This window comes from Cervus canadensis, chromosome 10, assembly GCF_019320065.1.
Source record: "Cervus canadensis isolate Bull #8, Minnesota chromosome 10, ASM1932006v1, whole genome shotgun sequence".
NCBI classification, from domain to species: Eukaryota; Metazoa; Chordata; class Mammalia; order Artiodactyla; family Cervidae; genus Cervus; species Cervus canadensis.
The window spans coordinates 2,891,629-2,906,346 of record NC_057395.1 but is presented as its reverse complement, the minus strand read 5'-3'; the positions used below and the strand labels follow the sequence as shown (position 1 = coordinate 2,906,346).

Sequence of the window (14,718 nt, the reverse complement as noted above, 5' to 3'; positions counted from 1 at the left end):
ATCTTTGTTTTTTGAATGTTGAGTTTTCAGCCAGCTTTTTCACTCTCCTCTTTCACTTTCATCAAGAGGCTGTTTAGTTCCTCTTCGCTTTCTGCCATAAGGATGGTGTCATTTGCATACCTGAGGTTACTGATTTTTCTTCCAGAAGTCTTGATTCCAGCTTGTGCTTCATCCAGCCCAGCATTTCTCATGATGTACTCTGCATATAAGTTAAATAAGCATATAAGTTATTTAACTGCATATAAGTTAAATAAACCTTGATGTACTCCTTCCCAATTTGGAACCAGTCTGTGGTTCCATGTCTGGTACTAACTGTTGCTTCTTGACCTGCATACAGATTTCTCAGGAAGCAGGTAAGGTGGTTTGGAATTCCCATCTCTTGAAGAATTTCCACAGTTTGCTGTGATCAACACAGTCAAAGGCTTTAGTGTAGTCAGTGAGGCAGAAGTAGATGTTTTTTTGGCCTTCTCTTGCTTTTTCTATGATCCAACAGATGTTGGCAATTTGATTTCTGGTACCTCTGCCTTTTCTAAATCCAGCTTGAACATCTGGAAGTTCTTGGTTCACATACTGTTGAAGCCTTGCTTGGAGAATTTTGCACATTACTTTGCTAGCTTGTGAGATGATTGCAATTGTGCAGTAGTTTGAACATTCTTTGGCATTCACCAGAATGGTCAGTGGCTACTGGTAACAAAAATTGCTTATAAATCATTTTATTACATGCATTCAGGCTACAATAAATTTTTTAAATGCATCGAATAAACCAAAATTACTCAAATAGAAGCCCATTTTCGAGTTTTCCAGAAGATACTGAAGCTTGCCAGATATTAATCAGGTCTATCAACTCCTTTCACATATTTATTATACTCTACTATGTAAGTGGGCTTACTTATCTGATGGCCAGTCCTCCTGTCTTCCTTTCCTGTAGATGGAGGTGTGTGGAGGTGTTATCTATAGTTGTCACCATGTAGATTAGCCTTTTGTCTTTCCATATAAGAAGAATCACTTTTCCTTTCTGTGTGTTGTGCTTATAGTCACTCAACCATGTTCAACTCTTTGTGACCTCATGGACTGTAACCCATCATGATCCTCTGTGGGATTTTTCCAGCAAGAATACTGGAGTGGGTTACCATTTCCTTATCTGGGCTATCTTCCCGACCCATGATCAGACCTGCCATCTCTTGTGTGTCCTGCATTGCAGGCTGACTCTTGTCTGCTGAGCCATCGGGGAAACCCTTCTTCTGGAAGAATGTCATTTTCCACTCTGTAGATTTTGAGAGTTTACCTTTAATTTGGTTTAGTAGACCACGGTTCTCTCTTATAGTCCTACAAACTCTGGATTTATTTTTCAACAATATTTCAGATGTGGACACGCTGTTGTAATAATTACCTTGGTAACCATGGTGCCATGAGCCAAGATAAGGTTGTAGGACCGATAATATTGTTTCTTGTGGTTTCCTTCCTTCACACACGTAAATCTCAGGTGGCATATATATCCAATTTCACTTACGCTAACCATCCTGACCAAAATTCCATATTTTGTAAGTTTTCTGGCTTACAGGTTTTGAATCTGAGTTGTCCTCTTCACCTTATCATTGCCTCATTTAGTGATAGCTCTGTTTGGGTATATAGATCAATTGAAATTTTGGTAGAAAATAACCCCAAAGTGGTTTTGTTTTTTTTTTCTTGTTGAATTCAACAAGTATTTATTGAGTGCCTTTACACACAAGATTTTGTTTCAGATACTTGGGACACATCAGAGGATAAAACAATGGTCCCTGCCCTCATGGAGCTTACAGTCTAGCATTTATGACCACTTCACCTGGATGCCGTGACCCCAGGCAAGTCACTGCGCCTCTGTCCTCAGCCACCTGATGCAGGCGTAAGGAGGCCCAGCTCAGACATGGGTGACCAGCCGGCTGTGCTGGAGATGCCAAGCAGCGCACCTACCCCCAGCCCACCACCCAGACAGGCGACAGGGCTGGAAGCTGGCTTTTAATAATGAAGTACAGGAGGAGGGCCACAGGGACTGGAGCCGGTAGTCTGCCAGGCTGCTGTCTGGGGCCTGGGCTGGCCGCATGAACTGCTGCTGCTGCTTGTTGGCCGCCTTGCCGGCTGCCAGTGCCATCTCTGTGGCCTTCTCCTTGGCTTCCTTGGCTGTTTCAACAAGGGTTTTGGGAGGGACCTCACCTTGCAGCTTGGCCAAGGTGTATTCAAAACCCTTCATAGTCTTGGTCACGTTGCTTTTGAACTGCACGAGACCAAATTCCTGGACAGCTCTGGAGACCCAGGCTTCCTGGCGGATTTTGGTCCAGCCGCTGTTATCAGAGTTTGCACGGTAAACACATTGTTCCTCCACCACCATCAGCTGGGTGTGGTTGATGTTCCAGGTGAAGGTGGTCATGGTCTAGTTTCGTGGGGCCACAATAGAATCCTCCAGGATGTACTCTGAGTGAGCAACATTGGCAGGAAACAGTCGCTCAGCCCAGTGGGGCATCCTATTCGTCTTGGTCAGGAGTTGTCGGGACAGAAGCTTCTGGTCAGAGATTGCACTGTCTTCCATCGAGACATCTTTGCCACAGGGATTCGGGTACCGCTGCCAGAAGGCCGCAATCACTTGGTCCCAGGAGCTCCGGAGCATGCTCTGGCCCAGGAAATACTTCACCATCGTCCCGGCCAGAGCAGGCTCAGCGCCCGGGCAGCATCAGGGGTGTGGAGCCGGGGGGCACACAGAGGCCGGGCTGGAGCTCAAAGCGTGGCTGCCGTGCTAGCAGCAACTCAGTCTCTACAGCACCACACCCAACCACTGCCACCATGAGGAACTGTCAGAATAACCCCAAAGTGTGTTAACTTACGAAAGTCTATCTTCAGAGAGTGGAGTTTCCAAGTTACTGTTAAAGTGAAGAAATGTCATTATTTGTTCAAACTTTCTTCTCGTCATCACCTTGGGAAAGATAGGTGTTTCAAATAATGGGTCCAGTGTGACTTTCTCATTTGTCCATCAAAATTATGAATTCAAGAAATTTCTTTAAAAGAAATTTATGTCACTGTCGGTTACATGAGTCCATTTTAAAGCTTTATCATACTTTTTATGTGGTTTTTCATTCTGTTGGTGATAAAAGTTTGAGAAGCGACTAACTCCAAAAAGCAGTTACCCAAAATTAACTGTTATTTCAGTAATGCTTTGCAGGTTAATACATTCAGTCGTTATATCTGACACACCTATTAAGTGTTCTAATTTTCATGAAATGTCTTCAGTCCACTCTTCTGCAGAAGCAGAGGAGCATCCTCCAACACCGTGAGTTTCATTTTCACTTTCTGTGTCAGAGTCAGTCACTAAGGCTTTTTGTCTTTTTGTTGGTCTAATGTTCAAATCATCTGAGTGATAACTATACCTGAAGAACTATCATCTTTTTTATAATTTATTTTTGGTTGTACTGGATCTTCGTTGCTGTGTGCGGGCTTTCTCTAGTTGCGGAGAACAGGGGGCGCTTTTCTCTAGTTGCAGTGTGCGGGTTTCTCATTGCGGTGGCTTCTTTTTGCGGAGCACAGGCTCTAGGCGCATGGGCTCAGTAGTTGTGGCACATGGGCTTAGTTGCCATGTGACGTGGAATCTCCCCTGACCAGGGACTGAACCCATCTTCCTGGCATTGGCTGGCAGTTTCTTAGCCACTGGACCGCCGGAGAAGCCCTAAAGGACTGTCTTCTTCTGTCTTGGCCACTCAGTCATGTCTGACTCTTTGTGACCACATGGGCTGAAGTCTGCTTTGTGCTTAGTTGCTCAGTCGTGTCTGACTCTTTGCAAACCCTGGTGGACTGTCCATGGGAATTCTCCAGGCAAGAATGCTGGAGTGGGTTGCCATTTCCTTCTCCAATCTTCTCCTGAGACACTAAGGTATATGTTGCTCAGACAATCAAGAGAAAGTATCTGCATAAAATTGACCAAAAAATCCTTCTTCACTCAAAATTTGGTGATGCATCATTTTTGAAAATTTTATAGTATTATTAACTTGCATTTGTAATATACATAAGGTAGGAACAAAAACCTCACAGCACAAAATGTGAGTAATAACGATAGTCATAAGTTGTGTAATGAATAACGTCTGGGTAACAGAAGATGTATTAATATGCCTTTGGTCAACAATGGGTTAAGAACATCTTTGTTCACTCCATGAATGTAAGTCCTGTTGCTGTCAGAACCAAGCAGCTTGGGTATCTATCCCTGAGGAGGCAGCCACAAAAGCTGGGGCAGAGAGACATGTGTCCAGGCTCCTTCCAGGGAGATAACTAGCAACCCGGGACACGCTGGAGGGAAAGGTGTCTGCTGGCTTCCCTGCCCTTAAGGGAGGATCACAGTCTGCCCCTAGGTGCAGAACACATTAGAAGGCTGACCCTCAGGCAGAAGCTTTGTGCTTAGTTGCTCAGTCGTGTCTGACTCTTTGCAAACCCTGGTGGACTGTCCATGGGGATTCTCCAGGCAAGAATACTGGAGTGGGTCGCCATGCCCTCCTCCAGGGGATCTTCCCAACCCAGGGATCGAACCCAGGTCTCCTGCATTTCAGGTGGATTCTTTACCGTCTGAACCACCAGAGATGCCCAAGAATACTGGAGTGGGTAGTAGAAGCTTTAGAAGTAGACAAATAGACTCTTTTCGGGACAGGACTGGGAGTTGAGCATTTCTGTATGCCTTCTCTGTGCTAAGCCCTAGGGGGAGGAGGATGTCCAGTTTAAAACCGCCTCTGTTGTCCTCTCTGGCTTCTGAAGGCACGCCCTGGTGGCTGTCATAGACGGCTGATCTGGGGACCCATCCGCTACCAGTGCTGAGGTGCAGATGTGTGTACAGGTTTCTTTCAGGGAGGGCCCTGGCAACTTGGAGCAGGCCAGAGAGAGCAGGCAGGGGTGGTACCTTTGGGGAGGATCGCAGTCAGCCCCTAGATAGGTGCTCAGTTAGAGGCCTGACCCTCAGGCAGCAGCATTTAAAGTATCCAAGTAGACCCCATCCAGAGGGAGACTGGGAGGTGAGCTTGATCTGCGCTGACCTTGAGGGGATTGCTGAGGTGCGCGCTTGTGCCTTTAACAACTGCTGCTTTGTTTCCCGTTGTCTGTGGAACTGGTGGATTCGAACCACATTGACTTTTAGAGCTAGGTACCTGTCTGGAGGCCTCTGGGTGGGAATCTTAAAACCTGGAGTTGCAGATAGGGGGTCCAGACCCTTCACCCTTCAAGGAGGAGCTGGTGTTTGGCTATTCCCTTTCAACTGTAGGGCTCTGTGCCACCACTGGGGCTTTAGCAAGAGTGTGTCTCAGCCTTTCCTACTCATTTCAACATAGGCATTATCTTGGTCCCTCATTTTGTAAGAGGTGCTTAACCAGTGAGTGAGTTTCTTCAGAGCGAGTTGCTCTGTGTCGCTGTCCATTTGGTGTGTCCGCTGGAGGCAGGGAGTCCAGGGGCCTTCAGTGTCACCGTCCTTAAGGACAGCCTCAATCCTTTCTAAACTGTTTCTGAATAGCCATAAAAGGGAATGAAATTGGGTCATTTTTAGTGATGCAGATGAAGCTAGAGTCTGTCATACCGAGTGAAGTGAGAAGAGAAAAACATATTGTATATTAACACATGTATATAGAATCAAGAAAATGGTACTGATGAACCTATTTGCAGGGTAAGAATAGAGACACAGATGTAGAGAAGGGACTGTGGACATGGAGGGAAAGGAGAGGGTGGGATGAAATGGGAGATTGGGACTGACATACAGACGCTATCATGTGTAAAACAGAAGCTAGCGGGACGCACCTGCTCAGCACAGGGAACTCAGCTCGGTGGTCTGTGACGACCTAGAGGGCTGGGAGCGCGGCCCCAGAGGGAGGGGGTGTATGTGTACCCACCGCTGATCCACGCAGCTGTATAGTAGAACATCGTAAAGCAAGTATACTCCAATTAGGAAATATGTTTTAAAAGTAAGTATCTTTTAACACTGGAGTCACACTCTTGAACCACCAGGTGCTCACATGATGAGAAGCAGCGTCAGGGAGACGGCGGACAGAGCAAGAGCAGCCTCCCGGGCACGTGCTCAGGCAGCGGAGGGCTCGGTGGGTGGTCCCTGCTATTGCACGTCTCCCTCTCCATGTCTTAGTCTCTGTTTCCTTCTAGCTCTCTGACTGTCTCTTCTTTGGAGACATCAGCAGATAGGCATAGAGCTGAATATGTTTAAGTCAAAAAAGATTCATGACATGCTATCACTGTACCCCGTTTGAGTATCTTAACAGTCAGATGAGCTAGCTAGGTAATATTATCTTATCAGTGAAAATACACTAAAGCTCAGAGTAGAGTTGCCAAGTTTAGCAAAAAGAAAAATACAGCCCAATTAAACTTCAATAACAAATGAACAATGAATGAATTTTGTAGGGTAGGTCCTGTACAATATTTGGGTCATACTGGTTCTAAAAATACTTTTTGTTCACTTATAAAATACAGAATCCTATATTCTACCTGAAAACCTCGTTCAAAGGCATTACTTGGCCTCAAGTCTTCTAGCTTCTGTGCCTTCACTAGGGCTCATGATATTGTGCATATTTTGTATGCATTCATTTTCTGTTTACACATGAACAGTTTGCACTGCATTTATGTTTGACATGACTTTCAATTTGTTGTATAAAATTATTTAATAAAAAAGGCAACACACACACGATGAGGGAACATTGGTGGAGCCAGGTTTTGAGAGGAGCAATATGGACTCAGGAGAAAGGATTTGACCCTGGATGTGGGCCAGAGGGATGTGATGTTTCTTCCCTTTGAGTGTGGATGAAGAATGTCCCCTGCCATATCAGTAAACAAAGGATGGTGTGGCCGACAAGCCAGCAGCCACTGCAGCAGCTGACTGTGCACCCTGAGGGGACTCAGGATAGAGAGAAATAGGATGCTGGCCCTAGACAGGTAAGATGCTTATCAAAGGAATGATTTCAGTGAGCCCAGACTCTTCCATCTTCCAATACATAGATAAGCACGCAGTTCCTTAACTTGAGATGTCTGGTTTTTCCTTAACTAACAGTAATCTTTTGATGGTCTATCTGGTTTTATTTTTGAAAAAACTCATGTGTTCTGGCTCCTCCCTTACCTCTTTGGAACAGCCCTTCAGAGCTACCTGAGAGGCACTTCCCAGGCTTAGGTCTCAGCCTATCCACTGAATAAAACTTGAAGTCTGGAGTTCAGGTTGTGCGATCCTAGGAAGGGGAGGAAACACACTTCTGATGGACTATATTTTCATGGTAAATTTAGAGGAACAACCAACTACTGATTGTGAAAGAAAAGTAGCTGGTTCAGAAACAAAAAAGGAAAAGAGCTGGAATATTGTACAGTGATTAGAAAGGTGATGAGATGATCACGTGGAATCCCACTAATCCTCTTCCTTATGACATGCATTGGGCCTTTCTGGTGAGTACTTAACACTCACAGTGAAGATTTGTATTATACCGATTGAGTGCGTATGGGCTCTCAGGCATAATGCTGAGCATTTTTAGGAGTAATTTCAACCCTCTTGACAGCCTTTATGGCAGGAGTGAAGCCATCCCCATCCTGCAGGTGAGCACATGCAAACAGAGAAAGGAAGATGGACTTGGAGCCTTGATGGGCCACCTGTCCTAGTGTGTACACTGGGCAATGTAATCTCGTGAAGCCCCAGATTCCTCCTGGAGAATGGTGATCAGAATCACTATTGATGAAATTATTAGGAATATTAAATGAGATGTGTGTGCAAGAGTCTAAACCACTCTGGGTACTTAGTTGTTTTTTTTTTTTTTGAAACCATCGTAGAATGTGGACATTGCTGAGCTAACAACTGATCTGTAGTCATGTGGTCGGAGTTCACCTTCTCTCTCCCCCGAGGAAGATGGAGACTCGCACCACAGAAGCAGGAATCCCTGTTAACTTCTGCTGCTGCGCAGGTACCACAAATGTGTGATGTGTGTTTAAATAAATGAGGATGAAAAAAAATAAAAATAAAAAATTTAAAAAAAAAAAAAATGAGGATGGGGAGGGGTGTGAGGGTGGTGTGCGACAGTGGCCCAGACCCGTAGTCCAGTGAGGGTTGCCTTCAGACACAGAAGCCTCACGCCACAGAAGGCATGGGCCATATGCCATGAGTCTGTGACTCCTGGGGACACGGGTTTAAAAGATGCTACAATCTATTGACCTCCTGCTTGTTATATGACTTTGGCAAAATTGCACCAAGTGGAACAAAACCCCATGGCTCAGAGACCGTGCTGTGATAGGTTGGCTAAAGTATGTGAAGTTCTGAGCAGTTCTTGGGTTTTTCCCACATGAACAATTCCTACTTGTTCAATGAGCCAGTGGCGAGGGCTGCTGTAAGATGACAGCGCAGCGGATAATGGGGACGTGGGGAGTTCCCGTGGGCTTAGATCTGAGTGCACTGTTAAAGGCATTGAGTAATGAAGCTGCACGTCCCTCATGAGGTGAGGCCAGGATCCCACGGCTCAGCTGCAGGTGTGTGGGAAGATGGGAACCCAGGAGACAGCAAAGGTGGACAGTCTCCCCTTTATCCTAGGTGTGACCCGCAGGTGCTTACCCCAGAGGATGGAAATGGCCTTTCCAGGCTCAAGCTGGAAATCCCGCAGTCCCCCTGCTCCAGAAGAAACACACATCACTTTGCTGCTGTGGCTGAACTACTGCTCATCTTTATTGAAAAGGCAGAACATAACGCATCTGAAGAGACCCAGCTTCCACAGTTCTCCAGACGCTGGCTGTGAATCACCCATGGGTGGCAGTGAAACTGCAGGGTTTCCTGCAGACGTTCCCAGGATGCAACGTCCCTGGGAAGAAGAAACCAGAAGACGCACCTCCTGTTGTACCAGACTGTGAAGACTACGACTAATAAAGTGCTGGCAGAAGCATGGCAGTGAAGAGCCCTTGAGAAGCCCCCCTGCTGTGCAGACCGGGACATCAACTTCTCCCCTGAGGCCATCGCCTGCCACCAAGGGACACAAGGCTCATGCCCCGGACAGTCTCCGAGAGCAAGAAGGACATGATTTTTCTAAAGGCAGTGGATGGAAATCTGAGCATTTCCAGTGGAGAGGATGGCATTATCGGGCCCTCCTATATCTGGGGTGGTTACGGGGCAGGGAAGGGAAAGTGGTTGGTCTAGATAACCAAGGAGTGGATGACTACTTAATCACACACCTGGGATCTGATCATACGTGGATAAGTCAAGGGCTCAAATGTTAGCACGGCAAAAACTAAGTAAAAGATATTCACAATACCTCTCTCGCTAAAGGCTTCTTCCCAAAGAAGGTGAAGTGACCATACACAGAATCTACCGCAGTGAGAAGTGGGCCAACACAGAAGCACTACTGCTGGGGTCTGTCTGGACCATCAAGGTGGGGGGAAAGCATTTGTGTAAAGAAGCCAGGATCAGGAGGCCTGCAACAAGCCCTTTCATGAGCAGAGCACAGACAGTTATGAGGCAAGGTCCCCAGGCCCCGGTTGGTAAAGAAATGTCTTTGCACAACAGAATTTCACAGCATGTTGGGTCAGCTCACCTCGAATTCAGCCATGGAGGTTCAGGCTCTTCCAACTTAGAAATGTGCTGTGATGAAACACGACAGGCCCATAAAGGCAGGTCCCCTTTAGGTTGAAGTGGCCCATGGAGTCTCCAGGGATGCTGGGCAGCTGCTGTTGGACAGCAGGTATTGTTCACCCTACTCAATTACCTGCCACCCGACTCCCAGCTTCATTCCCTGACCTGTGACGGGCTCATTGTCTTAATGACACCAGAAGGTGCCCCCACTCCTCCAAGCTCAGGGTGGTCCTGCCACTCAGAACTGAGACCACACTGCCTTTCCTTGAAAAGGGAGGCCGAACCCCTTGGGTCCTTGTGCCCCCAGAGAGATTCTAAAATGTTCTTTCCCTAATAAGTGCACTTTCCCAGCTGCTCCTCGATGCCAGGGTCAGGCCCCAGGCACACGGGAGGGCAGGAATCAGGCTGCCAAGGAGACAGGAGACTTGCCCTGTAAACCCAGTAGCCGCTACCAAATGCAGAGTAAAAACATCATCTACGAGGGTTCTTGAGCTATGTGCGTGTACAAGTCCCGCCTCCCTTTCCACTCCCTGGAAGGGGCCCCGCCCGGGACCAGGGGAGGCTGGCGCTCCATGCCCGCTAACCCCGCAGGTAGGGGGCACCCGCGGGCTCGCGGCCTAGCGCGTTGATGTGCGGGAGCGCGCCCGCCGCTGCCGCCAGCTTCTCGCTCAGCTTGCGGTTCAGCAGCTCCAGGTGGCGGCCATTCTTCCGCGCCTGCCGCAGGGACCGCTTGACCTTCTTCACCCGCTCCCGAAGCTGCTTGTTCCGCTTCTCCAGGGTGGCGACCTTCTGCTGCAGCTTCTTGACGTGATCCTCCTCCTCAAACAGGGCCTTCTGCACCGAGGAACACATGAGCTAGGGAGGAAACGCGGAGGGGAGAGAGAGGCAGGTAAGTTTCAGAAACCTCCCCAGGTAAGCTTCCTGGGGTTGCCAGCCCTAAGGCACAGGCCTCCAGTCACTAATGGCCTGACCCCGGAACAAGGCCAGCCCTCATACCCACTTTTTGCTTCCACCCTGTGGACCCCACTGCAGAGCCCCTCTTTTGCTTTCTGTGTTGGGTACCTAGATAATTGTGCTGTAAAAAGATGCTGGGATTTGTCTTACGTGCTTATCCATTTGCATCCTGTCCCTCCCCTGTTGGAGCAGTCAGCACTTATACCTGTTCAGTTCGAATCTGTCTAGAACATTTTCCAGGAAAGCCAAAGCTTGAGGATCACCTAGGGAAACTTGGTCCACAGAGGGCCTTCAGGGTATTTCCGCCAAAGAGCCTTGCTGACACCAAGGTGCAAATACCCTCATTCTGGAAATCTTTCTAGTAGCTGTGGGATGAACCGCAAGTAAGCACCTCTTCTGAAAAATCGAGTTGTTTCTTACCTAAGCCCTTTGGTTTCTTACAGGAAAAAAAAAACCTAAATATTTGTCACTCTAGCAAAAAAGACAGCTCTAGTGACCCAAAAGAACAAAACCCAAAACAGAAAAATGCACAGAGAATATGGATTGTCTACAGGAAAGGTAATATATGATTATCTCTTTAACATAGGAAAAGCTTAACCCTACTTTTAATAAGGTAAATGCAAAGTAGATCCACAATGGATTCATTTCTTTCAACAAAATGAAATTTTGATTTTACCATTTGGTAAAATCTGAGTCCATATTTGGGGAAATAGGCATTCTCATATACTGCAGGTGGAGAGTAAACTTCTATAAAGAACAATCTGGCTGTATCAAAATGAAAACTGCATTTAGCCTTTGATCTAGTCATTCTGAGGCTTCATCTGATAGAAACACTCCCACATGTGCAAAAATACATATTATATATCATCTAGAATAATTATAATTATTCTATTATGTGATAAATATCTAATAAAATAGTAATTGTAATAGTATTATATATAAACACACACAGAGAAAACAACAAAGAAGGCTGAAGCATTGTGACCACATAAGACATCCCTCTCCCCTGCCCCAACAAAAAATTGGCATCTATCTGTGAACAAAAGTGACTTTAGAACTATGATCCACCCAGGAGGAGTCTTGCCCACCCATGCATCTCTGCACACCTCCTTCTGATTGCCTGCCCATGTCTGTCTAGTATTCTGTTGTGTCCACAGAACTGATGTTTCCCTGCATATGCAATTTGTATGTTTATAAGTGAAAATGTTAATCTTGAAGCATTAAAAAAGACACCAGTCCTGGCTATGGACACTGTAATGATCCATGAGTTTCACCAGACCCTCTTGGGCAAAGGATCTCCACAGGTATTTCTCCAAAGAAGACATACAGGTGGCCAACTGGTATGTGGAAGGTGCTGGACATCACTAATCATCAGGAAAATACAAATCACAACCACCATGAGGAGCAGGCAAGCAAGGGAACCTGTCTGTCCTCCCTCCCACTTCTCTCCAGGCCTCTGACCAATTCCTGTTGATTAGGAGGCCAAGAACCCTGGTTGGTAACACACTTGTGGTGCTCAGTGTCTCCCCTTCTGGGGAGAGTTTCTGGGCACCCCTGGGACCACTGAACATGTCACCCACGGGGAAGCAAAGAGGCCACCTGAACCTCTGGTTTTAGCATCACCACATTTGGTAAGTCTGCCTTCCTGGGGCCTCAGGACCCTTCAGGACCTTTATTCAGGCAATGCTTCCCACTCCCCTTTATCCTCTCCCTGCCCTTAACTCTCTACTTCTCTCTCTCCCCTTGCCTCCTGAGAGCGCAGACAGGGGGCAGTCCAGCATCACCCCTTGCAAGTCTGTGAGACCGGCCCGCTCTGGCCAGCAGTGGCAGGAGGCTCTCCTCACGCCCTGCAGACCCTGGTCCAGGGGGCTCTCGCTGACCAGAGATTGATGACAGAGGTTCAGACCTCATCTTGTGTAGTAGATGGAAACTCAGTCCTTCCAACATTCTCACCTTTATTTCCTACCGCTAAGAAAAGTCCCGCTGGGAACAGGCTGGAGCGGTAGATTTCTATACATGGGTGACTCCCCCCTGCAGGCTGGGGACCCACAGACAACACACAAGTATCACCTTGGCGGGCAGTGGACAGGGTGCTTGCTCCCTCCTTCACTGACCCTTTCTGGAAGCATGCAGGTTGCCTGAAGCAGCAATGTCCTTCGTTGCAGTCTCTTCTGTCCCGCCTCTCTTTACCTCTCCTCCCTTGGTCCTCACCCCTACACGCCCATCCCCTTTACCCTGAGGACTTATTTGTGTTTGCTTTGTGATTGGTATCTTTGTGATGTAGTTTTGGCTGTCCAACTATTCTGCAAGTGTCTGCCAGACTTGTGAGCACAGTGGAGCTCTTCAGCCTTGAAACACAACCCAGACTGCCTGAGACTCCAACTTGGGTTATTTAGTGGGATTTTAAAGAACAAAAAGACAAGACAGACACTTGCATCTCTCTCTTCTGTGTAACTATTCTGCCTGGGCTCTCAGGAACTACCTGATTCATCTGTGGTCCCCCAGAGTGAGGAGGGAAAAGGGCCATTTTTTAATGGATAAAGATCTGTTACAAATATATATAATGGAATATTATTCAGCCATAAAAAATCATATTAATGCATATATGTGGGATTTAGAAAAAGGTACAGTTGAACCTATTTGTAGGGCAGGAATACAAAGAACAGACAGACTGACTTGGTGGACACATTATAAGTGCCTGGTGATCTGTGACGACCTAGACAGGTGGGGAGACATTGTATAACTATGGTGATCCACATTTGTAAAGCAGTTATCCTCCAATAAAACAATAAATGTAAAAAAGAATGGTGCACAAAGTTCCCAAGTTACACTCAGGCCTCACTGTGACTTCCTCGTCTCCCTCCTCTCTTTCCTTCACACACATGAGAAATGTCATATTAACACATATATGTGAAATCTATAAAGATGGTATAGATTCTCTTCTTTGCAAAACAGAAATAGAGAACCAATGTATACACACCAAGCAGGAAAAGAAGAGGTGCTTTGGGAGATTGGGATCAACATACATACACTATTAATACTGTATATAGATAGATAACTAATGAGAACCAGCTGTATACCACAGGAACTCTGCTCTGACCTAAATGGGAAGGAACTCCAAAAGAGAGTGGATATATGTATACATATACCTGATCCACTTTACTGTACAGTAGGAACTAATACAGCATTGTAAAGCGACTCTACTCCAATACAAATTAATTAAAAACACAAGCTCTTGGCAGAATGTTAGTGTACCCCTGAGACATCGACACTCTTCACAGGCATCCCTCAGACCCAGGGGCCAGCTGTTCCCCATTCTTCTCCTTGTTTAGTTGCTCAGTCGTGTCCAGCTCTCTGCGACCCCAAGGACAGGAGCACACCAGGCTTCCCTGTCATTCCCTTCTCTAAAGACCACCATGACAATGGCCTGGAGAAACCAAGATGTAGCACAGAAACAGCTAGAAGGGGGTAGTTATTAAGACAGGATGAATAGAATGACTAGAGCTCCTTGGTCACTGTGTCACTCTTGGTCCCACAGCCTCCCTTTGACATGGGCAGGGTCCGAGCTGGAGCAGAAAGACGGAGGAGGACTCTGAGATCTTCCTATTAAGGAACTGTATCTGTGTTACTGTATGTATAGAATCCATATGCAGTGGAGAATCACCTCTAGATGATACATGTTTGTTCATTCCAGCAAGAAGCATTTATTACACCATGCCTGGCACTGTATGTTGCAAAGTGCTTCCTGAATTACTCCGCCACTAAGCTCTGTATCTAATAAACAAAAAGACAGTACATTAAAAATTACTGTTTCATGGCAGCAGACACACAAAGGCTCATTGAGAGGAGTCTTGCCTTCACAGCTGTTTTCAATTTAAATAACCTAACCTATAAAGACAAAGTGTACTTTCTGAAATGTTAAAAATGAGGCAAGTCCCAAAGTGGTAACACTAATCAACAACTTGCCTTTTTAATATTTCACGTCTGTTCTTGAGATTCAAAACAGAGGGGGGAAAGGAGGAAATTAAAACCAAGAACAGAGGTAAGCAGACTATGGCTCATAGACCCGATGTGGCCCACCACCCCTTTTTGTGAATAAAGTTTTATTGGAACACACTGCCACAGTCTTTTGTTTACACATAGTCTGTGGTTCCTTTCCTGCTACAGTGGCAGAGATG

General features: G+C 46.5%; 1 protein-coding gene and 1 pseudogene across 1 annotated transcript in view; both read right to left on the bottom strand.

Moving 5' to 3' along the window:
* Window positions 1-1,897: 1,897 nt before the first annotated feature.
* LOC122448354 lies at window positions 1,898-3,361 on the bottom strand (annotated as a pseudogene).
* A 5,304-nt stretch (window positions 3,362-8,665) lies between these two features.
* Window positions 8,666-14,718, bottom strand: part of CCDC3 (coiled-coil domain containing 3) — a 102,157-nt gene continuing 96,104 nt past the window's right edge. The window contains exon 3 of the mRNA XM_043479676.1: window positions 8,666-10,441. Coding sequence (XP_043335611.1) covers window positions 10,166-10,441 — 276 coding nt within the window. The 3' untranslated portion in view covers window positions 8,666-10,165. The remainder of the gene's footprint in view (window positions 10,442-14,718) is intronic.